Source organism: Melospiza melodia, chromosome 3 (assembly GCF_035770615.1).
Source record: "Melospiza melodia melodia isolate bMelMel2 chromosome 3, bMelMel2.pri, whole genome shotgun sequence".
NCBI classification, from domain to species: domain Eukaryota; kingdom Metazoa; phylum Chordata; class Aves; order Passeriformes; family Passerellidae; genus Melospiza; species Melospiza melodia.
This window is the reverse complement of record NC_086196.1, coordinates 42,638,005-42,664,349: the sequence shown is the minus strand read 5'-3', so window position 1 is coordinate 42,664,349 and position 26,345 is coordinate 42,638,005. Positions and strand designations below refer to the sequence as shown.

The window sequence follows — 26,345 nt, the reverse complement described above, 5'->3', positions numbered from 1 at the left end:
CATCATTCTGGCATACCTTGCCATCTAAATGGCTCATTTTTACACCCTGATAAAGTTATTTCCCTATTCCTCCCTGTGTATGGCTGTTTGTGCTTTAAATTTATATTCATCAGAAAAAAAAGTGAACATTCATTTGGGTTTGATTTAACTCGGTACTGACCACATCATTTGTTTGTTAAAGACAGAAAGTGAGACTTTGCAGCTAAAAGGTCAGGGCACAAAGGCTTTAAGCTTCTCCTGATTTCAGATTTCTGCAGGGTCTTTGAAATACTTCCTTCACACAAAAAGTATTTTCTCGAAAAATTACATAAATAATTACAAAGCCTGCAATATTACATTTTAGAAAGAGTAACAAATTCACCCCTACTCTCTTTCTTGGAAACAGATATAAAACTCTAATGTCATATATATAGTAAAAAAACCCAACACACCAAAGCCAAATGCCACACACACTCCCTCTGTCCCCCTAAACCCACAGACATTGTAGTACTGACATTTCCAAGCCAATGGTTTAAGTTTTCCCATCTTAATGAGTCACAAAACCACTGAGATCAGGAGGGGCCTCCAGAGACCAATGCCGCTGCTCAGCCAGGTAGAGCAGGTTTCCCCAGAATCCCACTTCAATATCCTCAAGGATGGAGACTGAAGAGCTTCTCTGAGTAACCTGTGGCATTGTTCGATCACTCTTACATTAAAAACATCTTCTTTTCATATATTTAAGCAAAATTTCCTGTGTTCCAAGTTGTGCCTGCTGCCTCTTGTCCTGTCACTGCACACCACTGAGAAAAGCCTGGCTCCATCTTTTCTTCTGCTCCTACTGGGTATTTATACACATTGATAAGATCCCCCTGAAACTTCTCTTCCCTCAGCCTCTGACACATCAGTTACTCCAAGTCCTTAATTGTCTTCACTGTACTTCACTGGACTCATGCCAATTTGTCCACTTATTTTTTTCCTGAGGGAGCCCAGAACTGGACCCAGGACTCCAGATGTGATTCACCAATGCTGAGCACAAGTGCAGGACCACCATGCAAGATGCTTCTGAATGGCAGCATAACCATCTAATTGTCCTATATGTACAAAACCTAAGAATCAAGGCTTTATAGTGGGAAGATTCAAGAAACTTTTTAATTTCTGAATTCATAAAAATTTATGCCACATGTGTCATAAATGCCACAAACGTCAGCACACTATTCAGACTCATTATAGCAATACAAGCATGCTTGTCATTACAAAATCAATTGATAAGGCCACTTTGGGCAGCTCAGATATTTTTTTTTCTCTGATCCTGATGAAGGGGAGCCTGAATCTATTCCTTTCTCTAAATAACTTTCTAACACTGGGTTAGGATCCAAAACTTCTTGACAAGCAAACACAGTCTATACCATAGTCAAAACAGAGGCCTGTGAAACCTGTAAATTATAAATGTACTAACCAGGATATAATTAACACTAAATTGTTGAATGTAAGTGTAAAAAACTACTGTTTGCCAGCAGTGGTATGCAAATATTCTGCAGCATTGTGATGACACAGACACAGTATATATAAGCATTTTATCTAAGCATGCAACTGCCAAAGGGACAACCAGTGATAGGCACAGCTGCATACAGGAGTTAGCCAGATTAGAAAAAGTTGTCAGAGAGGCAACACAATTAAATATAAGAGATTGCAATCAGGAATACACAATAAAGAATCTTCGAGAACAGAATTATAACGTGAAGTCCAGAGAAACCTTATGTCCCTGGGGGAGGAGGGACAGTAGCATAAAACCATCAGGTGCTGGCAAGGAAAACTAGAGAATGAAGATGAGCCCAGAGCCATTCAGCCTTCTCTTGTAAAAGAGCTCTCAGGCCTAGACAACACTGGTCTTCAGATGGTGGAGACTAGTATGATTACAGCTGTTAAAGAGATGAGGGACCCTACTGAGGAGATGGTGTTTCATAGTGCGTAGGCATGTGGGTAGTCTGACTATCATCGTGGCATGCCAGCTAGGCCTAGGAAGTGCTGGGGGAACAAGGTTAGGTTTACGCCTACGAACATTACACCAAAGTGTGCTTTAGCTCCTGTTGAGTGGAAAGCATACCCAGTGAATAGAAGGAATCAGTGGGTAAAGCCTGCTAGGATTGCAAATACTGCTCCTAGTGACAGTACATAGTGGAAGTGGGCTACCACTAGGTGTTGTGTAGGGCAATGTCTAGTGAAGAGTTTGCTAGGACAATCCCTGTTAGTCCTCCGATGGTACATAGGAAGATGAATCCTAGGGCTCGTAGTATTGGGGGGGTCTCATTTGATTGTGCCTCCATGGAGTGTGGCAACTCAGCTGAACACTTTGGCGCCGGTTGGAATGGCAATGGCTGGCACTGCAGCTGAGGACTACCAGGGACTGCAGCTACCAGTTATCTGCATAGCCCAGCAACACGAGGCAGCCTGGTAGATCAGTGAAGGTCAGCAGAGACATCTCCCTTTGATCACCCACAGACAAGTCAGACAAAGGAGCTCATTTTCCTGCCTTACTGAGGGCCAGAACCTCGCCAGAGCGTTCTTACTGCTATCACAGCCTGCTAAGCTGCTCCCACTGAGTGCTCTATTAATCCAAACAGCCATCATAAACACAGGGGATGCAAGTGGAGTGCATGCAGAAAACTTCCATCAGCTACTGTCAAAACCATACATAAGGGGAATACATGAAGTTAAGGCTGACTGAGCAGGTATCTCATCCTCATTCCTCAGAAGTTCAGATTTGACTGAAATGGACATGCTGGTAAGGCCTGGGATATTAATTCAGGCTGGTCTTAGAATCTGCCAGGTGTATGAGTGCAACAAAAACAAAGTTGTGATTCTTCAGGGGAAGATTGTGCTGCAGAGAGTGAGCATGAAAGACAGCTTTGATCATATGGAAAATACCAGCACAGATACCACAGATACCCTTCTCAGACTAATGTAGCAAAGAAATTCAATTTAAAAGAAGGCATTACCAAAAGTATCCTAGCATTAAAAAAAACCTAAGAAAATTTAAAACTTGAAATACAGGAAGTCAGATAAAGATTGCAAAATATTTAAACAGTGCACATAAAAGCTTCTTTATGGGTAATTCTAATTGAAATGAGTCATGGCCCTGAATCAGTACATATAGAAGCAACTCATTTCAAGGGGTGTTAAGCTACTCCATTATTATTGAAAGCTATCAGTCTTTTTTCTATAAATGATGTTTGGAGATTTCAACAAATGTGACAGTATATAGTTGAAAAGAAAAACCACCAGCTATTGTTTTTGGATGCTTTAAACACAGGCCTAGCCAAAGTATTTTATAGATCAAAACTTCCTTCACAGTTCTCATTCTAAGTATCAAGCAAGATAGTTATCTCTAATTTCACAAAAAAAAAAAAAAATCTTTGGACTAGCCAAAAAAAAGAACTCAAAGTTTGGAAAATGTTTATAAGGGCAGATGTTGATGTCTGGAACAACCTTTGAGTCCTTGATGTAGTAAAAGTCACTGAGTAATTTTAGTGTTTCTCTCCTCTGCTCAGAATGAATCACTTCTAATGTGTCAGAAAAAACAGAACATAACAGACCTTTTCTAAAAATAAATAGGTTCTTTTTAAGGGCCAAAGACATCTGCAGGTTAAGTCTGGAGAACTATTCAGTTTGCCATTAATCTGTGAATCTGTAATTAAATCTCAGGTTAGCAGCATGAGACTAACAGATGCTTTTTGTTGGCAGTTTAACAACTTGACACATTTTATATGCATAACACCAATGCACTATATACAATGGAAATGCCAAGACACAAATTAGCTCTTTTGCAAAGGCCAGTTTAGAAAACAAAACCAAATATTCCAGCTTAGAATTGCTGCCTGGCCTTCTAGCTTTTCTTTTTCTTCCTAGAGTGAATTTGAAAGGGGAACAAGGAAACACACTGTAAAATGTAATTTTCTCTCAGTAAACCTTCATCCTGGATTTTTCAAAGTTTAAATAAAGTCTCAATGGGCTTGAAGAAGCATCTACATTAAGTTTTCAACATAATAGTCAAGGGGAAATGGGAGAAACTGGAAACATTACTGAAAGAAAGATTTGCTGCTTACCAAGTGCATTTTAAATATGAACAGATTAAACAACTTGACTTCTACCTGAAGTTAAGATTCAAAGGTAAGCATCTAAAGAAAATGTAGATTTGTGTTCAGTCCAAAAGAAAACAAAACCCAGCCAGTAACTACAAAAAATTTTCTGACATCACTACGTCTATTATTCTAAATTGTCAATAACATTTCAGTCAAGCAACTCACTTGATCTACTGCTCTATTTGCAAGCAATGTATTTGTTTATTCACAATACAGAACTCTCCAAAATAAAAATAAATGCAGGAAGAAATCCCAGTCAATATTTGATGGACCCTCTAATTTTTCAGCAGTAATAGGGAGAAGTTCAACTAACAGAAATGTCAGAATATTTAACAGCAATGTTTGAATGTCGATAGCCAGCAGATAAATGGCAAATGGTTCTGTGTACTCTATTCCCTCCTTCCCTCTCCCCTAAAACCAAAATAAAGTAAAATATCCATGAAGTACAGGAGAACTGGTATGTAATCCTCTGAGGGGAAAAAAGCAAAAAGCTATGAACTGTTAGAATTTGGCACTGAGTGAACATATTGAAGATTATTTATACATCTACAAGTAAAAACTTCCATTTGCAAAGTCAGGTATAAGAATTTTTATCGCTATTCAAGAAATACATTTGCTCTTTTCAGCTGCAAATGGGGAGAAAGAAAGTAAGTTTTGTAACCACCCTCATGGAGCTTAGCAATTCTGATCTGTAATTTTGCTTATAGCTCTGAACTATTTTCAATCAGACACACTCAAGCAACCACAACCTGTACTACACTACTGAGTCTTTAGTCAGCTCCAAAAGAGTACTGAAAGGCCTTTGCTGAAGCAATGTAAGGAGACACATTTTAGGGCATGGAGGAGCTGATGGAAACCAAGTCTTCCCCCAGTTTTTACTACACAAGGGAGATAAGGATAATGAATGCCACTAAGAAAAATAGGCAACAAACTCATGACTCAAAAGCACAACTAAATAAAAGTAGATTGCTTGCAAGTCATGCAGGCTGACATAGGGCAGGGCAGAGAGGACAGAGTTCAATTTCCAGCAGAGGAAAGAACTGACAAAGGGCTCAGAAAGAACTGGCCAAAACCACAAAGGGCTGCTGGAGTCGATGTTTTCATGGTGTTTGAGACTTTGTTCTCTCTCTGGAAACAGCAAATGTGTATTTTAATAAACCCACAAGTTCTTACTGTAAGCATCCCAAAATATTCTTTAGGCAAACTCAATGTCCTTGGGAAATACAGCCTGGCTGCCAGGACAAGGGCAGGAGGACCACGTAACACCAGCCCTCAGAACTGATCCATGGCAGGAACTGTACATGCTGGAATGGAGCCACAATTAGGACACTGCTGACCCTCCAGAATCAGACAGGCTTTAGTGCTGAGATCACAACAACCTCCATTTCACAGAGCACTCAGGGCAGGGAGCTCAGCCAGGATTATGAGAGCAAGTAACTAAGTGCAAAATACATGAAAAAACTGTCCCCACCAATGGCAGAAATAGAATCTGGTCTGAATGGCCATCAATCTGGTAGACTTGGAATATTCACAGTAGGAACACAGCTAGCTCTCTACTCACATACATATTTTTTTTTAATCCTTTCAATGTTTCTTTGGTAGTAGTACAAAAGCAGTGTAATCTTAGTTCAGTGCTGAACAGGACGGCATAAGAAACACCTTACTGCATGCAACTGTACTTTCATTATGGAGCCAAAAACATCAGAAGATAACTTTTTAATAAAGAAATTTTTAAGGCTTTATAATTGATCATTCCTGGGGGTACACACTGTGACAAAAAAAGCCATTTTTCTTACCTATCATACACGTTGAGTAGCCAGTTAAGACACATGTCTACACAGAGAGGAACATTCACCATATCTTTGTGTTTCTCTTCCAGTCCACTGTAGATGGTAGTGAGACAGCTGATCACATCTTGGACACCAATCAGTTGATCATTTTGACTTAACTTGTGCTGTTTGAAAACTTCACTTGTCGTGTTCAGGTCCAACAGGTCCACTAATAATAGATTAAAAAAATAATAGGATTTAAAAAAAAAAAAGGAATGTGTGAATACACATCGACAATAATTGCTTATGTGCAAATTGAAGCAAACACTGCAAACAACTAGCCGAGTGGCTTTCATTTAGTAACTTTATAGTGACAAACCATTCTCTGTGACAAGTCAGCAGCATTTGGGCACTATTTGCTTTAAAAAAAACTAGACTACAAACATAATGGCACTGCACAGCCCAGAACAACATTAAAATAGCTGCTAAAGTAGTCTGTGTGATTAGAGGATCCTAACTTTGGATGCACACACAGAGAATTCATGAGGCTTTATGGGATTTTTCATATTTACCATAAAGCAGAATCCTATAAAAAGACTATCCCTTTTGATCAAATGTAAAGCAAAGCAAATTTTTAAGCAAGAATTCTTTTTTAAAGCCCTGACTAACTGAATAGCAGTTGCTAAATTAGGGCTTAAAAGAAAGCAGGGAGATTATTTATTGTAATTTTCCAGAACACTAAATGCAATGCTTTCTTGAAAAATATTTTTATCTCCTTTATTACAGAATTCTTCCTATTAGCAGTTGGTGATGCAATGGATATTTTACAGGGGGAAAAGGGCTTTGTTCTCAAAACCCTTTAAAAGTGATTGTGAAAATCTGAGGTTTGCATGGTGAAAAGAAAAGGCCATCAATGAGCTCTTCTACCTCCTTTTGCAAAAGAAAGTGGAAAAGATGAAACATAAATGGTATAATCCTCAGTGACTTTTTTTTTTACGCAAGCAAGGACTTTAACTTAAAAATATAATTGCAATGTATTAGTATGCTTGCTACAATATACATAACATGCAGCTGGAGTATATTAAAAGCTCATACTGAGCTGTTTGTGAAGAGTCAGTAACACATTTGCATTATAAATGTCATCTCTCAAATGAAAAAAAATCCATTTGACAATCTCTGGCATGTTGTGAACTGCTCTTCACCAATCATCCTAATGAATCATAGAATCAGAAATTTTTTTTTGTTGGAAGAGACCTTAAAGATTTTCTTTTCTCGTTCTAACCTAGAAACTTGCCATGGCAGGAACACCTCCCACTAGACCAGGTTGCTCAAAGCCCCATCCAGCCCAGCTTTGAACACTACCAGGGATGGAGCATCCACAACTTCTCTGGGCAACCTGTGCCAGTGTCCCACCATCCTCACAGTAAATAACTTCTTCCTAATACCTAATCTAAATGTCTTCTCCTCTACTTTAGAACTGTTTCTCCTTGTCCTATCACAATCTGTCCTTTTAAAAAAGTTACTCTCCCTATTTTTTTTAAGCCTCCCTTAGGTACTGAAAGGCTGCTCTAAGGTCTCCCTGGAGCCTTCTCTTCTCCAGGATGAACAACCTCAGCTCTCTGAGCCTTTCCTCATAGAAGACATGCTCCATCCCCCAACCACCCTCATTGCTTGCCTCTTGACCTGCTCCAACAGGTCTACATCTTTCCTGTGCTGAGCACCCCAGATCTGGATGCATTATCTTGTGAGGTGGGGTCTCACAAGAGCAGAGGGGAAGAATAACAGTGTTAAATAAGGAGCCCAGATTTGCATCCTGTGCAAATTGGATAATTCTATCTGGGCTGGAAAGCAAGTCCAACAGAAAAAGAAGCAAGAGCAAAAAAAACATTAACCACTATGAGCAACTCTGTCAAGAACTCAGGCATCATCTACCAAAAGAAGGGTGCATTTCCAACCCCTTGTCCCCTATCTACCCTTCCTCACATCTTTGCAAAGTGAGAAACAGTACCTCACAACCCTTGCCTTTCCTCCCCTGCACTAAAATCAGTATATTCCATTCTCACCTCACAGCATCAGATTTGCAGGGGCTTACATTTGTTTGTTTTTAATTTTCTTTCTTGTTTGTTTAGGGATATTTTAAGCCCTTCTCTTGGGCTTGCAAACAAATGCCAGCCATGTATTTATCAAAGAGGCAGACTGGTAATTGCAGCAAAACACCTTGCCCCTAGTTTGACCTGAGGTAGCCGAAGTGTTTGGCAAAACACTCACTGCAGCATAATCTTCTACAGTAGTTATAAAGGATGTGATACACTGCAAAAGGCTCACAGGCATATCTAAAGCCAACATGAACCCAAAACCAGTTCACAGTGTAATCCTGACTACTCTTTGAGATGTGGAGGGAAGCCAAGTGAGGGTAACCTGCTGTCCCCATGACATACATGCTGAATTTAGGAGATGGTCACTTATCACACTTCCCCTTCACGACTTCAAAAACCCTAATGACAAAGAAAATCCTGTAAAAATTAATGCAATCAGTTTTCTGGTTTTGTTTTGGTATTAGCTTTTATTTTATGTTTGAGTTGAAGGGGTTTTTTGTTTGTTTGTCTGGGCTTTTTATGTTTTCTGGTTATTTTGCAACCTGTTTCTCTAAGGTACTTAATGGCTGACTAAAAGCAGGTAATTAGCTGCATACAACAGACTGACAGCACACAAACCTGCCCTTTTTAAAGCTTGTGAAAATTCAGAAAGCTTTGGAAGTCAAGAAGTTATAGCCTTTTTCTTAGGCTTAACATTAGCATCCTTGCACTGAAAAGAAGAAATTCAACAGACATTAAGCCTGCTAACTTCACATCTTGATCTGCTGGCATTAAGATCTCTCACTCACATTTCTGCCTGAGCATTTCAGAAGGACCTGGGAGACGTACTTCCAGTATTTTTGTATTAAAAACACAGCAAGTCTGATGCTATACAAGTGCAAATTAAGCTAAACTTACACTTTTGGATGGCACTATCCACGCAGAACAACCAGAGTAAATTACTTCCACTCCTGCTTACTTCAGCACTTACCTGGCTGAATAAAATTTGGGACAAGCAGTTACACTGTCATGCTATTTCTGGCAAGATGCCTACACAGATTTCAGTGCATTTCTGCAGTACTATTCTGCATCTGCTTAAACATGCTGAATAACCAATCCTGCTTTTAACCAACCCATGGGCACAAGGCTCATTTTTTCCCCTTCTCTTTTTCCCAAAGAAAGAGAGAAATCATATCATTCATCACAGTTAAAGCAGGTGAGAGTGACTGACTCATGAGCAAGTAACTACACACAGCTGCTAATGGCAAATTTGAGGCTACTGTAACTCCATGGAAAATAGCAGGGCACTACTGCGGAGTTTTTTATTAACAAGACCTTGCAAATGATAGCAGTTGCAGCAAAGAGACTGCACTCTTCCCTCAAAGAGCAATGTGCTCACAGCTCTCTTAGTCCCTGATGTCTAAATGTTCCATTTTTCCCCTTGTGTGGTTGATAGTCCTATTAACATTCTTAAATTTTGAATCACCTACAGGAACTCAGCTACAGAATTCTGAATATACATGGTGATTTTGTTCCCTTTTTGCCTTTCAGTACTGTATTTCAGTATGTGGGGCATTATAATTTCTTGAAAATGAGCTAAAGAATGCTGCACAAGAATAAAATATCATCAGGACGTGGTGCTACACCGTTGTCCAATACATCTGCAACACACCATACTCACTCTGGCCCTATTCTTCTGCTACAGTGGGAAAGCACTCTCCCTACATCTGCCCCACATAACCTGAGCCAGAAAGACTAAGAATTTGTTATTTCAAACTTGCAGCCTTTCTTACATTCCTGCAAAATACATACACATGTATATGAAAAGGTACATCTCTGCAGGAATCTACCTGCCAAAAAACAAAACAAGAAAAAACCCGACACTAATTTCTATTTTAAAAGGAGAATGAGGAAAATGGGAGTAACCTCCCTAGAGCCGAGATTTTTTGACATTTACCAAGGAGAGATAGGGCATCAGAAAAGTTTTCCAAATTTTTCTCAAATTAACATTCTAAAGTGCAATTGGTCCTGAATCTGCTTGTGAAGCACTTACACTGCAAAGTCAAAATCTATCAGGTGCAAGTGGAACTGTGCATCCAGCTCCAGCTGTGCTCTTGAGAGTTCCCACCAAAAACACCTTTGACATTATACACACACCATGCCTGTGACATCAATTTGTCACATTTTACAGTGATCTCCATTTTTGGTGATTTGTTTTGATGTTTCTTTGCCTTAGCACATAAGCTTTTCTGAAGCATTCTGCATCCAAACACTTAAAATACATCTGCAATTAATGTTATAGGAAATAGAGTGGAAGACTAAAGTGACTCAGACCCGAAAATGAATGGCAGTACCACAGAAGATTACTCTTTCCCCACCTAAAAATAAAACCAATTCTTTATTAAGTACACGTGTATAACAAAGATTTTTTTGGCTGTTGTCTCTTCCCACGAAGCACAGAGATGGAGTAAACAAACAACTTCACAGATAATAAGGCAGATTGGACCTGTAGAGATGAAAGTTTTACTCCTAGCTCTTTCAAAGTGGAGTATTGTCTCTACTTCTTATTATTTCCTTCTGTCCTCCCTTCCAACTCCCTCCCCTGAAACTGGAGACAAGAGGAAGGTACTTCTGAAATCTGTGAATGAGGAGAGCTACCAAGAGCAGAAAGTACGTCCCTCCTCAAAGTTTATTAGAAATAATGAAAGTGAAGCTTGATCTACACAGGTCACTAGAAAAGCTGTATGTCTGTCAGAGAGAGGCAACATGAAAAGCATCTGTCATATGCAGTCTGTTTTTTCCCACTCTTCCCTGAGGAGCAGCTCACACAAGGAGAATTTTGCTCTGCTTTCTGATCTCTTGCTTTGCTTTTTGTTTTTAGATACATGTTGATGAATACTTTATACCCTGCACACTGACAAGCAAAAAGCTCATAATGTTCTTTGGTCTTGCTGGGAGATGAAGCTGTAGTCCTTGGTGGGACCACATCTTATGAAGAACTGGTGATAGGTACTGATAAGAGCCTGTGCTGTGCACAGACACAGTCCAGCTTTCTGGAGTAGCTAGCTACCATCACAGCTACCAGCACAGCTTCATTCAGTATGATGGATATCTGAAGGCCAGCTAAGATCAGACTGCTGTCTTCTAGATTGGAAAGAAAGGTAATCACGAGGAGGGTGGGAAGCGATCCCTCTTTGTGTAACTACTTTCCAGCTTGCACCCCCCTAGGAGGACTTTGCACTTGTTGTGTTCCTGCTCTGCCTGCAGCACTGTGCACCCTCCAGGACTGAAAAGTCCTTCCATGCCAAGGACTCCTAATTTGTAAAGAGGAAATGTTGGTAATATCACACATCTCTCTACTATCTGTTGCCAAGATGTTTCAAAAGGTGCAAAATCTGCAACCTTTAGCACATTCACATACCACATCTTCTTCCAAAATTGTCTAGTTTCCTTTTGCTTTTTTCTACTTCACCTTGTTTTTTGGGTTTTTTTTTTTTTTTCTATTAGGTGTTTGTTCTTATGTATTTAATTTTCTATAGTTTTTAAAATTCAGTTTGCTTTACACAGGACACTCAGCAAGAGCACAGATCCCCAGTGTGGTAATTTCTGTGTGACTTGGAGAAGTCTCAAGTCCAGAGGCCAGGACAAGATCTCCTGATCTATCACTTCTGAGGCTGCTAAACTTTGAGTGTACATGGTAATTATGCAACATCCTGCTGAATTAAATCATAGTTGTGATATAATAGGAAATGATTTTTAAATACTTAGCAACATAAATAAATTTATAAGTAAACAAATTTACCTGTAGAACAAAATTTGAGATGAAAGTGATGCTTAGTGAGTTTACCATTTCAACTTAGCTGCTGCACCTCTTTTTTTATTAATTTATTTTATTTATTTGCGATAACGACACCTACTGTTGGCAATTCTTGTCATTTTCTTGGTTGACACTGGGTCAAGGATAACTCTGGTCCATGCTTAATGATGTTAGACTGAAGCTGACCCTCCCTTCCCCAAGTACTGGAGAGAAACCATTTTCCCCCAAGGCCCCACTCACAGCACAGTGCTTTCTGCAGTCTGCGGATTTTGATGGCCGTGCGGTAGGCGGAGAAGCGCACGTTGTTCAAATCAGCTGAAACAGCAGAACAGAAACGTGAGTGGCCCTAAAAGTACAGCCCATAGCTTTCCTTTACATGTAAATATTCATATTTTGGAAGAAGTTTGATAGCCCTCCTCTTCTCTGCAATGAATTAACAGGATATATCAGAACAAATTATAAAACCAGACAAGTTGGGACCTCAGTCCAATTCTCCTTCAGGGAAAGCCTCCTGGCTCTGACAGTCCAGGACCTTAAAGAGAGTGGCCCTCCAGAAATGCCTACACTATCTTGGCACATGCAAAATAAATAAATAAACAAACAAACAAACAAATAAATACACATACATACATATACGTACATATATATATACAGGAGAGTTTCACATACATATTATGCACTGGTACATAGTTCCCAGAAAATTGCTCAAATACATCAGGTTTCTCAAATAATTTACAACTCCATCAGATAATATACAGGAAACAGAGGGCAGCAAATGTCAGTAACAGAAAAAATGGCTTAAGCTCTGATTTATATGCCATGACTTTGCAAAGTGTGCCTTAAAAGGGACAGTCTCATAGCTGTAAGCGCTGTTTTAGAAAGCAATTGGTACAGTAACATTTTTTCCCTCACTTAACAGTATTTTTTACCCTTCCTCTCCTTAGAATGGGAGATTTCACAGTAAATGTTGATGCTGTCAGGGCATGTTGAACTAGTTGTACTATAATGCAGTTTAGCTTTTACTGAAAAGGTAGCTGCTCTATTTTATTACCAAAATTAGTTCTTTGCAGACCAGAGCCCAGGTTTAAACATGCAGAGGGCCTGTATCATTGGACAATTCCTTGTGAAGTTAAAAGAAAAAACCCAAGGTACTGCATTAAAGCATACAGTCAGAGTACATGGTTCAGAATTAATATTGCCAAAATGCAATCAATGACCAAGGCAGTAGGTTTTGGGCAAAGTGTGCCTCACCACAAAGTGGGAAATGCTGTTATGCTCAGGTCACAAGAACTCAAACACGGTCAGTATCCAAGTGCAGCTTTTATTCATGGAATAAAAATCACAATGTTTAAATGAATGCACTCACCTAAGGACTGGAAGAGATCAGTCATTTTAGGATGATCCCAACAAGTCGTCTGTGTCTCATGACTACAAAGGAACAAAGTAATTAAAGTTTCAGGAAACACACATATGCACTTACAAAGAATAAAATCTTAACGATATTCTGATTTTTGGCATTTAAGTGGCAAGAAATCCCTCAGCACTAATTAAAATGCATGATCTGTACCACCCAGCTCCTTGATTTTATAACCACAAAGCTATTCAGCCAACAGCCCACCCATATTTAACAATATTTACTTTTGATTCTAACTGCGATGGTAAGAGCTGGACTCTGACCCTACAGCTAAGAGGTACACTAATAAGGTAAAAGTACAAAATTTCCTGTGCTGTAAAATTACAAATATAGTTGTAAAAACAATTTAGAAATAAAAATATTGAGAATTTATTTGAATCTTCATTGAATATCTGAGCTTGGTATCTGAACACAGACAATGATGTTAAACTTTACCAGTAACATTTATTTAACATGCAACATGATAATTTAGGTTGAAAAGGACCTTTAAGATCACGGAATCCAATGGGAAACCTGATCACCATTCACACAATCAATAACTACCTTGATTTAAGGGAGATGCTCTACACTGCTGTTCACAGAACAGAGATTCAATAGACAGCATCCCTTAACCTACTGATTAGTGTTGCTGTTTCAATTTATCAGGGTTTCAAGTATGCAGCCATATGGGCCAAAACAAGTATTATGTCAGGTCCACTGAAATCTCCAATTCCCTTCTACAAGCCACACTTTACTTGTATTTATCAATATTAACTGCTGGAATGATTGCACATTCTTGTCTCACAAAGTATTTACATTTGAACTAGATTTGCAAGGTAAGTAATCAGAGAAGTCATGTTAAAAAGATCATAGGATTCCCTTCAAAAATTAATGAAAACAAAATTATGCTATGCTAGCAAATTTAACAGTAATGCTCAGAGAACACTAAGTATTTCACCTTTGTTTCTATTTAAAAATTGTTAATATACCCTTTCTTTTTCCTGCACAGAGGGATACTTGGTTGTAAATTATGACTTTAAAAAGGCCACTTTGGTATTAAACGTAGTGAATTGTATCATCGTTTGCTACATATAAATGGCTGTACCTCAGTGAATGCACAATAATTTATCATCAACATTTATTTTTTAATCAAGAAGCCAACCAAGAACGAACCCTTTCATGCTAGGTGGTACAAAAAAATTGTATAGGAAGTCCTTACTCCAAAGAACTGCACAGCCAGGACACATACCATAAGGGAAGGCAAGCTCCTAACAAAGTGCTGAGGACGCTTTTGTGTATGCATTAGCCTCAAACATACACCAGTGGAAAGTGCCTGAAATGGATCTCTGTACATGGGAAATGATCCTCATTTTACAGTCCTTTCCAGCTTTGAGTCCAGCCTAGGTATTCAGAGACAGCTTCTCCCCATCAGGCTTCACACTCTGCCGTGGATCTCATTTGTCTATCTGGCACCATCTTAACTTGGGGAGGGGTTTTTCATGGAAGTTCAGAGGCAAAGTATGTATTTCCTATTAACACAATAAGTAAAAATCTTCTTTTTCCTCTTCGTGATTACTCCCTAGTTACTGACTGAACATGACTACATTTAAAAAAGAGAGATTCAAACAATAATCAAGACTTCTTTCAGACCTTGACTCAAAAATACTGTAGCAAACTCCACTCAATTCAAAAGAAAATACTTAAATACATCTTTACATCTGAATACATCTTCCTGAATAGAAGCTTTTATTTTATTTCATGATAATATCTTTATCACATGAATTCCTATCATGTTTCAAATTTCCAATAAGGTGGTCAAGGCTCTGGTAATGCTAAACTCTAAAGCTAATGCATGCGAGTAAATCAGTGGGTTTGCACTTTTTAGAAAGACAGTTCTAAAACAATACCATGCTTATCTTTGTCCAGAAAAGTAATTTCAAAAACAAGTTGATTGACAATCCTTTTCCTGTAAAAGGTACACCAATAAAAACCAATCATGAAGTTAGCAACAAGAAATAATATATTTGGATTTTATGCTTTGCCATGGTAAAGGCTGGTGACTGTCCAGCATTCTCACCCTGGTGTCAAAAGACTACAGTATAGCAGAAAAAGAACATATACAGTTTCAGAAAATACCGAAGTAAACAGGAACAGGAAATACAATTTCATACTGCCCAACTTATTTAATAATCTCAAAACTACTCTGGAAGCTGCCAAATGTCTGCATTATCATGTTAACAGGATGCCATAAATATGTTGCCCATTTAGAATTGTTGACTAAATCCACTGCAACTGCCCATAGAAATGAATACAATATGTGATCAGTTTAATAAAGCTTGTTTTAAAGACTCAACTTTAACTCAAATTCCCTAAGAAGCCACTTCTAAAAGTCAAGCCCCAGAACAAAACAAAAAACTCCAAAACAACTGCTGATTTTACTGTCAACATTCTAAGTGAAAAGGATTTCTTAGGATATTCTGAGAAAAATAAAGCCTTAACTAAAACAACTTCAATATTTTATGTTATAAGTAAAGGTAGGTGGCAGTACTGCGACAGAAGCTGTAAATACATGTATACTCAGAAATACATTTCCCTCTATTTTAAATGCTGAAATATCAATGCAAACACTGCATGTAAACTACATGCAATTTAGATGAGACAAATCCTGTTTACTGCCTTAGAAACTATGATGGCAAAACCAGCCGTGATCATAGGAACTTTGCTGAATTGCAGCCATTATTTCCCAGTTCCCTGTTTTCTGGCATTAAACATATGGTTTCATGAACAAATATATTTCTGACTAGTGGGATGCTGTGAAAATACTCCTGAGAGCTGCAGCAGAAATGCAAAGTTTATTTAGCTAAGTCCAGAGACCTTTTCTCTTTTTCCTTTCTTTTTTTCTTTTTAAATTATTAAAAATATAGAAGAAAAAATAATTAAGTGCTTGGATAAATCCTTGCCTTTTTTTTTATTCTCCCTCTGGAAATATACTTCATTACGCATTTGCAATACTTAATTAGGATGTGGGTACAGTTAATTGCAATTTAGATTCTGGCTTGTAAGTAATTTATAAACCCATATGCAATGAATAAGAGCTGATTTTACAAATCAAACCTTATCCTTTAAATCAAGTTTCCAAGAATTAAGAGCAAACAACAGTTTCATTATTGAAATCGTATACTTTAAATACAGAGTTTCAGTACAGTTTTATCTGAAAGACTAAAATCACTTTAATAGTGAAAACATGCCATAAAAAATATGCCTTTTTTTTTTTCTATTTTGTTTTTCTATTCATGTTTACTTAACATGAAGCGGAAAAAGTGAACGAGATATCAAAAACTTCTGTATCCTGCACTGTAATAGCGTTTCTCCATTTGATGCAGTAAATACCTGAACAGCTAATTTTTTTCTTTACAGAAAAACACAGAACATGAAATTTATGCCTAATAAAATAATGACCATAAAATATTTTTCTATTATATTTGCAAAAGAAATTCGTGCCAGACTGCATAAAGACCAATGGACTTTTAAAACTTATCACTCAGTTTCTTTCTGTGCCACACAGAATTTGTGAGAAAGGAAGCCAAGTGAACATCATCTGGTGCAACTGAAAAAAGGCAAGAGAGAATCCTTTCCAATTCCTTAAAGTCAGTACTACCTGACAGCTGCTAAGTGACTACAGAGGCTGACTGTGCCAGCCCAACCCCAAAACACCCAGCAGGAAACCCGTGGTAACAGCCGAGCAATTCTGTTCAAGGATCCCGCAGAGAAGAGCAATGGGCTCCAAGTGAATGAATCACCAGCTCAACAGTCTGTTGAGGTCAAGGGAGGCAGCAGCTTCACTGTCACAGGCACTGCTGCCACCATCACCAAATACATTCCATGGGTAGGTTTCTTTTAGGCACCAAAGCCAGACTTCTCTGGACAGAGCCATGGAAAAAAAAACATGATTGTAAATTTAACAAGAGGGATAAAAAACTCATCTCACTGAACTTCCAAAAATATTCAAACCAAGCATTTAACCAAGAACAGAGAAACCTGCAGAGTCTTCTCTCTCTGTTACAACTACCATGGCACTTCTGTCCTGGGTCACAGTGATGACTGTGCAAGGAACACCTTCTCTTGTAAGCACCCTGCTAATGTCAAGAACTACTCATGGAGTGAGGTGATATTAACTTTGATTGAAGGTGATCAACAGTTAGGTCCATTATTCACCTCACTTCTAGATGGCACCAAAAAAAAAGAATTTTTCAAGGCGTACAGGAGCCCTGTACAAGGTACAAGATTTCATTCTGTTCAGTGGGTGGCATAAGGAGGGAATTTGCCTGTTACAGAAGTGAGCTGCCCTACAGAGCTTAACACAAGGGGCACGAACATATTACATCTTTCCTCATGGTTTAGTCAGGGAAGAATTGGAAGCATTTCACTGACAAGAGATTATTTTTTTGTTGCTCCTATCAAAAGTATGAGTTATTCAGAGCAAGAGTCTTCTAAATCTCTTCTTATGCAAACTTACGAACTCAATATGAGTCACACAGCAAAACATGCATCCATGAATATATTACCTGACAAACCAGTGTAACTTAAAAAGTATAAATGCATTTGTGTAAATTTCACTAACAAAAAAACATGATAACCATAAAATACTCCAAACTACAAACCACCCACATATTAATGAAGTGCTCTAAAGCTTACAAGACAAACATTTGCCCTTACAATTTATTTCTTATCCATTATGTTTGCTGGAAGCTTTCTAATTATAAGTGGAAAAGATAATCCATTTTAAACCACTTCCTGATTGTAAATAAAAAGCTGAGGAACAGTTACCATATCATTTAATTTATGCTCTAGAAAGAAAAGAACATTCCTATTGAAATGAATGGATTAAGTTCAACATCTCCAGGTGTTTCAAGATGCTCATGGAGTTGTGAAAAAAAATTGTTCTTTTTGTACAAGAAAGAAAACTAGAAACAGGTTGTGGGTATTTTTTATCATTTCTTATCATAGACAAGGCCTCTGTTGATAATCACTGGCAAACACCACAAGAAACAGCACTCTGGCATGATGTTAAGTACCTTTCTGTTCCTGTAGTTATTTGCACAAAACATTACCCAAACTCAGGATCTTTACTGATCACTAATGAATCAACAGCACTCAGACTTTGCTACCCCTGCCAAATTTCAAATGGCATAACTAACCCAATTTATGTCAAGGTGTTTTGGCTAGATACTGCATATTTTCATGTCTTTCTTCTTTTTTGAAAGCCCATTAGAAAATACTGTTTTGTGGTGAAAAGAGTAGGCATAATGCAACACAAGGGTACTGCACCTTAGAGGTTGGTAGAACCATTTATATGCAGATATTTTGAAATCACTCCAGAGAAATGTGCTACTGCATTTCTTTAATTGAAAATGAAGATGAGCACAGGAACTGGTAATTGAAGAAACTCTCAGACCTTCAAACTTGTATTACCTCTTTCTGTAAATTAGATTTTTTTTTCCCTTCTAAGGGAAATACCTAATACTTATAAGAATGAGATTATGGATATAATTATAATAAAAAAAAGAAATTTTTTTCTCTGCTCCTTTACTTCTCCCCCTCTTCCTCATACAGGCATAAACCAAACATCAGCAAAGACTTTCTGAAAACTCTTAAAAAATGGAGAAGCAGAAAACATTTTACTCCTGTCCCCACAAAGCTTAACAAAATATAGGAGGTGATAAAATAGGATTTCTAAGACGCTGGTGATGCCAGCCACTTTGCAGGATTACAGAAACGGCAAGGCAACTATGGCGCTTGATATCGATCAATTTAATGGTTGCAACAAGAAATTGCTCTCCCTATGTAATGCCCTGCATGAGATTAAACTCACTGCAACCTCTTCTTATTGCCCTTTTGTTTCTTCTGCACAGCACAAATATTTGATAATTTATGGCATTGAAAGGTACATGGCCAAAGAACACTTAAATTGTAGTTAAAAACAGTGAGAAATGCTAGGGTAATTATGCTTTCTGCATATTTATCATGTTTCCCCTCAGGGATGTTTAAGGATCATAGTGTTTAATTTATTATTCTATTTATTTTTAGAATATTTTTTATTGAAATGCTATGTAATATAGGCTTTTTTTTTAAATTTACTGTTACAAAGGTCAAGGATGTCTTATTTGTATGATCCAAATAATTATAAATTAGCAACAACAGAAATTTTTCCCTATTAAATCTCAAATCTTTACCAACTAACCTATGAAAAATGTATTCAATGGCAAGTTTGCCAAATCTTTTGCCCAAACCTCTCACTTTCATTACATAAAGTGCACTGGTAAAACTGTGCCTTCTGTGTTGCATTCCCTTCCATATGCTTATTAGTTCAATTGAAAAAGTATGAAAGACTATGCTTTTTTTGCAGCAGCAGCATCAAGATTTTACAGATTAAGGTTTTCATTGAATTTTACTGTGTCTACAGACTACAGAAATACAAAATATTCTCTAATTGGTATTAAGAAAAAAAATCAAATAGGAGGCAAAATGATTACATTAAAATCAGATCAACAGAAGCAGCAACATTTCACAAATCTGGCTTAGATAGTAAAACAATACAAGAGAAAAGTGACGGGGTAGATCATGTGTGTAAGTTCAGTTCAAATATCCACCATAGCCCAGGAAACACACACCTTGAAAAGCCTGGGCCAAATGAATTACAAATCCTCCTTCCAGCTAAGCAAAATAGTTGATTCTTTCCAAAACACCCCAAACTGCCTCTGTCTGAACTTATAGGGCAGAGGAGGTTGTACACTGTTTTTTTGACTGCTCCTATGACTCATTACCTGATTAAATACAACCCCAGAAAGGGCAGAAGTGCCAACCATTAGCAAATGGGGTGGGGAGAAGAAACTAGACTCCAAAGTCACCACACCAAAGACCTTCCACTGAGCCACTTCTCTCTACCCATGTAAATGCAAGCTACCTCTGGTGTCAGGAACCAAAGTGTTTCTTACCTGAAAATACAACATCTTGTATCATTTTGACACCCTCCTTACAGATTAATTGCTACCTAAAGTACTTTCTCCTGCCTTCTCGGGTGCAGTTCTCTAATATTTTTAAACTACATCCTGTGTGCAATAAAACTGCAGACTGCAGTTGGTTCTTGTTTCTTCTTTTTCCCAAATACTCAACACAGGTATAACTACATCATCATCTGCAGCTATGTGACTTTCTGAATATTTAACATTTCTCATTCAAGGACACAGACAAAAAGCTATCAAAATGAAGTAGAGATATAAATTCATGGTTGTCTAAAAAAAGTGTTCGTATTCAGAATTTCAGTAACCCGATTTCAATTAACATTTATTTCCCTTTCAAAATTAATTTTTAAAACTTCTCATTTTTCAGCCACCAATCACTGGATCATACTTTTATTATCCTTGTTCTGCTATACCATAAAATGAACAACTGGCATCTTAAATCTTCTCTCTGAACATAGAATTCTTCTTGTAAATACAGTCAGCTGCTCTCAAATGATAAAGTTTTTGAGACTTATTGCAGCTGTTCCTTCTATTCATGTTGTGGTTTACATCAAAGGCAACTCATTGAAAGGTGTTAGTATAATTAAAAAAAAAAAAGAAAATTAAATCAGTTTCTCCCTTTTTCCTAGCTTTTCTTTCTATATGAAAAAATCATTAAATCTTATTGACTGTTCTCTTGAATTGTCTTACTCCATGTAATCATTCCAAAGTAAGTTTTTCATGTCAGTATTGTTTTTCTCTCTTCTTTAAACTGTGTCTGAAATTAAGCAACAGACAAAGATTTAAAAGGGTATTTAAACCCAAGAGTACTCTCCAGCCTCATCATAACAAAACAAATGAAGTTCAGAATCAGTCGTTTTCTCCTTTATCTTCCCCAATTCTCTGATTTATCTAGATGCTGTTGAAAACAATGATGTTTAGATCAGTAAGAACTAAAAAATCTAGGAAACAGTCAAGGCAGTCTGCTTTCCAGGCTATGAAGCTAAAGAAACCCTCAAGGTTTTTTTTAAAAAGCAAATCCTACTAGTTACATGTACCAAGAATCCTTTTCAAGAATCAAGACATTGCTTTAGCAGCACATATGATGTCAAAAGTATGGAAGGATTACTAGAAAAGTCTCATTTGAGATGCAATAGTAAATTCTGTTGACTCCATTAAAGCCATCCTGAAAATAAAACAGTGGTCTCTACCTCTATAAAGACCTCAACCCTCAAAGAACTTGCCCTACACTTCTGCATCCCTACCAAACTTCCTGTGAAAGACCATTAACAACAATTTCTAAGAGATGCTGGGTTTTGTTTCTGAGTCCCAGCTGGTTTCATTCCGCAATCAAGCTCTAGGGCCACCAGCTCACTACTATGGGAGCAAGGCCTGTGTTTCCAGGGAATACTTTGGCACCAACTGGTGTGCTTGAAGGATTGTACCTGGTGCACATATTGGAAAGGTTTTCTTCAGAACCAATAATGAAAAAAAAAAAAAAGATTTCTCAAAAACTGAACTTTTGCTGAGGAAGGGTAAGAGAGAGCCTCAGAAACTCAGAAGAATGTATTAGGTAGGAATAAAAAAAGATATACATATGAAATATTCAAGTTTAGAATCTTTGCTTTGCTCAGCACAGATCAGAATGTATATCTTAGTTTGTTCCATCTGTTTCTATCTCTGATCCCCAACTCTGAATGAACTGGTGAGCTCCACAGAACCCTCTGAGGCCAAATCATGTCCCCAACTCCAGCTACTGACTCTGATAAGGTAGAACAGGAACATAAATCTTTCAATGTCCATTAAGGACATACCCACAAGAAAAAACAAGAGGTTTAGGGTAGTTTTCCTCTTGCTTTCTGCAGTTTGCCACTTCAGCATTTTCCTTAAATTACTGCTGCAGGTGTGATCACTTTAGCAGCACTTCTGCCTGAGTCTGAGCAGAGAATGTGCCTCCACATCCAACTTCTGTCCTCTTCTTCCATTGGGAGGGAGCCAGGAACCTCTAGTGTGTCACAGTTTTTGCTGCCTCTTGCAAAATTCTGAGCAGAAGCACAAATGCTTTTATAGAGAATTCAAGGATGTTCATAGTAGGTTTTTGCTTTTTTCTGGTTACTTACCCAGATCCTTTAAAGAAATTAATCTTCAGATGACAGTTTAAAAACAACTGTCACATCTCAAGAATGCTAACAGGTTTGATTGACAGATTTATTGCCACCTGCTTTTCAAAGCTCTCAAGTACTTGTAAATTGCTTGAGGCACAAAATGTGGCTCTCAGAGTTATGAGCAATATGCAATAGTAAAATATCCTCATGTTCTTTCAAAATGAACTGTCTTCAGGTCCATTTCACTGTCATCCTGCAGACTTAGAAACCCTACTCTTTTCCCAAACCCTAACTGATAATATTTTAAAAACAGATTTCCTCCAGCCTAAAATGCACTACTCTGGGTCTCACTTATACACTGTACCTTCTTAAAATTTCATTTACCTTTCAAACAAAGACCTATCCTCCTCTCAAAGCTGCAATATTTGACCTTAAAAGTACAGGCAAACAAAATAAACACTGGTAGAGTAAAAAAATCAAAGTTAGGGGTTGCTCTTTGTAGAGCACATCAAGATCTCCATGCCTCTCTATACTTAGGTATTCCTTATTATTTTCAAAATAATTATCTCAACCATTCCTCTCGGTAATCGAGGCATTTGTAAAATTTTTGTAAATATTTATATATGAGTAAAATTTACCTTAATATCAATTACTATAAAAACTATCAAGAGAAGATGACAAAAGAACAGTCAAGGCATGACTATTTACAAAGCATTTTGCACAAAATTATGAATGGGCTCAATAGATACCAGTCACCACTGTCCTGCTCCAGGTTATGAACTTTGTGATTTTAAATACATTATTAATTCTGGTTTTTTCCCCCTCTACAGTTTATACTCTGAATGAGTCACACACACAAGAACAAGTCCAGTTTGAACACTGACAGTGTATTACACTGGAGTTGCCTCTGCTGTTTCTTATATGAGTGAGGCTCTTAATTAGGGTATGTCAGCAACTTGTTTTTATGTATTTCTAAATTATGCAGCACACAAAGCAATAAACATTACTTTACAATATAGGCAGCATAACACTACATAGAGAAAATCTCAATAGCATTTCTAGCAACCAATTAATACCTATGTTTTTCTGCTAGGTTATGGTGATAGGACTCTGTTATACTTACGAAAAATAGAATCAAGGCAAACTTACTTGATATAATAGGGCACTTTGTTATGTGAAACAGATCTCTGCCATGGAAACTGCACTGAGGCTGAGGAAATAAAGAAAAGGTTGTTATTAGAATGCACCTGTCATACTAAAAAAATATAAATATCTTTTATTTATTTTACAAGTAATATGGTTATAATAAATTAAATGGAAACAATATTTCCCAGAATACGTTCAGTAATTAGAAAAGCAGCAAAAGAAAATGATAGCAATCTATCATGATGATTACAGGCATCTATTTGATGCCATGCTGGAAATAAAACAAATGTGATGATTCTACTTCAAAGAAGGATTATAAATTCTGAGAAAGCAAAATACCCATTTAGGGAAACTGCAGACACTTGTTTTCCTACCTCTGTAGGATTATTATCAGTTTATACTTTTAAAATAAATAATTCCACGAGTATAAATGATGCTCTGCAACAGAACATGAAGAAGAAATAGCAACCTTGTTTTTATTAGTTACAACTCCTAGTTCCCATTTGCAACTCAAATTAATATTGATTAACATTGTATGGCCAAAAAAACCCACAAAACTTGTCTTAGCACTCCTTGACAAAGAACTGCGATCTTTGTAGAATTTATGCAAATCAGGTATCAGCCACAATATCAGGAAGGTTTCTGCACACTGAGTTGAAAAAGGCATGAAGTCATACGTGACACTGCAACTCTGCTGACCTAAAGATCCCAAGAGATAAAAGGTAAAAAGTGTTCAGGCCAACAGGACTGTTGGTGCTCAACTTATAAATAGCTATTTACTGAAGAGTCATAGGTACACTTTTCAGAAATTACCAGACTAGTGCCTGGGTAATGAGGGTTCCAGCATGAAAAAAACTCCTTGCACAAGATTCCCTGTGGAAGCAGAGACTGAAAGAACAGGCAGGAACAAGCGGTGACCACAATGGCATGAATTTACACTGCACACACACGGCAGCCACAGAGCGCCTGCTCTCGGGTTCTGACAGCCCCAGCTTGGAGCTCGGGTAAAATGAGACACAGCTTTGATCCACACTGCATCTCAAGTAATTAAACTCTCAATTAATGTAATTTTCTGCAAGCTTGGCCCACTTTAGGATTCATCCCCCTCTGGAAAAAAAAAAAATCCACTTGAAAGTAACTCTCTCCTCTTCCCTAAAGATCCCTCTAAACTGCAGTGAAGCCTTACAAGCTGTAAAAGTCCCACAGGCTGTTGCAGCTACACAGAGATAGGTCTTGCCCTGCTACCAGAGGGCTGGTGCCCAAGGGTTTCATGGCTGCCACCTCTTCCTAAACCACACAAAATACCATGGTTTGTAATTTAAGAAATATTCATGTACTGAAAGGCAGATTAACTGGGAATAATATATGGGAAATTACAGGACTAAAGTAAACCACTTTCTTTACTGGAAAAAACAAAAAAATCCATCTTTATTTGAAGAAGGTAACATTTCCAGTGAAGACATAGGTAAATAAAAAACATAGTAGAGGGTAAATGCTCAAACAGATGTAGCTTGCTAAAAAAATAATCCTTAGGCCTTCATAAATCTGAGAAAAAAAAAAGTAAAATCAACCTCATAGGTGAAAGTGGCCATCAGTTTTAAAGTTTCATTCTCTAGTGTTGCAATTTGGCACCTATGGTGGGGCTCCTGTTCTAGCACATTAATTATGTCAGCTAAGTAAGAATTTGCTTAACTACAATTTATTTGCTATGACAGATATAGATATTCTGCCCTGACATAAATACAAACTAAACAATGTAATCAATTAAATTACTAATTATTATGGAACAAGTCATATTCTATTTATCTGGGAACAAACTTTGTAAAACCTTTCCAGCTCTCTGCTACAAGAAAGTCTGGAAAATGAGATTACTATTCTCTCTTAAAAATCACTGATGAAAACTGAGCATAGTAGTTCTCAACTTGGCATTCACTAGCAGGCCTGCAGATATTAGTAGGGCTGAGAGATGCTTTGAGCAGGCCACTGGAGACATAAGCTATTTGTTAGGGAACATGTGGAGCCAGTGCTCTGTGGATGTTCATGTATTTGTCTTAGAAAGCATACAAGAAACCTAACAGAGAGTAGTGGATCGTCAGCCTTGGAAAATAAAATTATTACAGAAAAATCAAGTTACTATTTCTAAAGGCAGGAGGCAGCAAAAAGCAATCTTTTTGAAAGGAATAATGGATTATAAGGATTCTTCACCTTTATCTGTGTTAGAGATGTGTAAAATTTACTGATCAGTAACTAACTTGAAAAGTGCTTACCTTCCATCTCAAAAGCACTGAAAAACAAATCAACCAAATTCTGCCTCCCAATGATGGGAGGGGACAAATAGCTCAGCAAAAAGAGAGAGTGTAGATTGCAGTGGCCTACTAATACAGCTTTACCTCAGACTCCTAACACAGAACATTTTATGAATGGCTAATATACTGTTTGGTAGTCTTGAAAAAACACTTTGAAGCCCTTTCATAGAGATGGTCTGCATGAATCCATGCAATTGGTGTTCCAAGAAGTCAAACAGTAGTATCAAATGCTGCACTGGGTTGATTTAGTACAGAAACATTTCTAGTCACTGCAGAGATTAAATCACTGGACTAACAGGGCTGGAACCAAGGTGCTGGATAATCTCATCTAGGCTTCCTTTCCCATAGAAGGTTGGCCTACATGATCTTTTGAGGTCAGTCCCTTTGAAACAGGGCTACTCCATCATTCTAGGAACCTGATGAACAGGCAGAAATAGGTGGCTTGCTAGTAAAAATTCCTGGCTCAATGATAACTGGGATCTAGTCAGTTGAAAATGGTGTGATGGCAAGTTATGGTTCCTTCTTAGTATTTGGAGGAAGAGTAACAGGTAAGTGAGGCAAACTGAAAATAGCTGCTGTCAGAAAAGCACAGATAAAAATCTGCCCTCTAATTCA

The 26,345-nt window shown here is 37.7% G+C and overlaps 1 protein-coding gene across 6 annotated transcripts in view; it reads right to left on the bottom strand.

Moving 5' to 3' along the window:
* The window catches only part of UTRN (utrophin), a 340,805-nt gene that overhangs the window by 46,663 nt on the left and 267,797 nt on the right, over positions 1 to 26,345 (bottom strand). For 5 of the 6 annotated variants that reach the window (XM_063151512.1, XM_063151511.1, XM_063151513.1 and 2 more), the window contains 4 exons: positions 23,428 to 23,488; positions 13,146 to 13,207; positions 12,020 to 12,094; positions 5,915 to 6,116 (listed from right to left, as the gene is read on the bottom strand). In XM_063151512.1, coding sequence (XP_063007582.1) covers positions 5,915 to 6,116; positions 12,020 to 12,094; positions 13,146 to 13,207; positions 23,428 to 23,488 — 400 coding nt within the window. Of the gene's footprint in view, positions 1 to 5,914; positions 6,117 to 12,019; positions 12,095 to 13,145; positions 13,208 to 16,703; positions 17,093 to 23,427; positions 23,489 to 26,345 lie in introns of those variants that run through there. The other variant, XM_063151514.1, reaches the window with a different exon arrangement.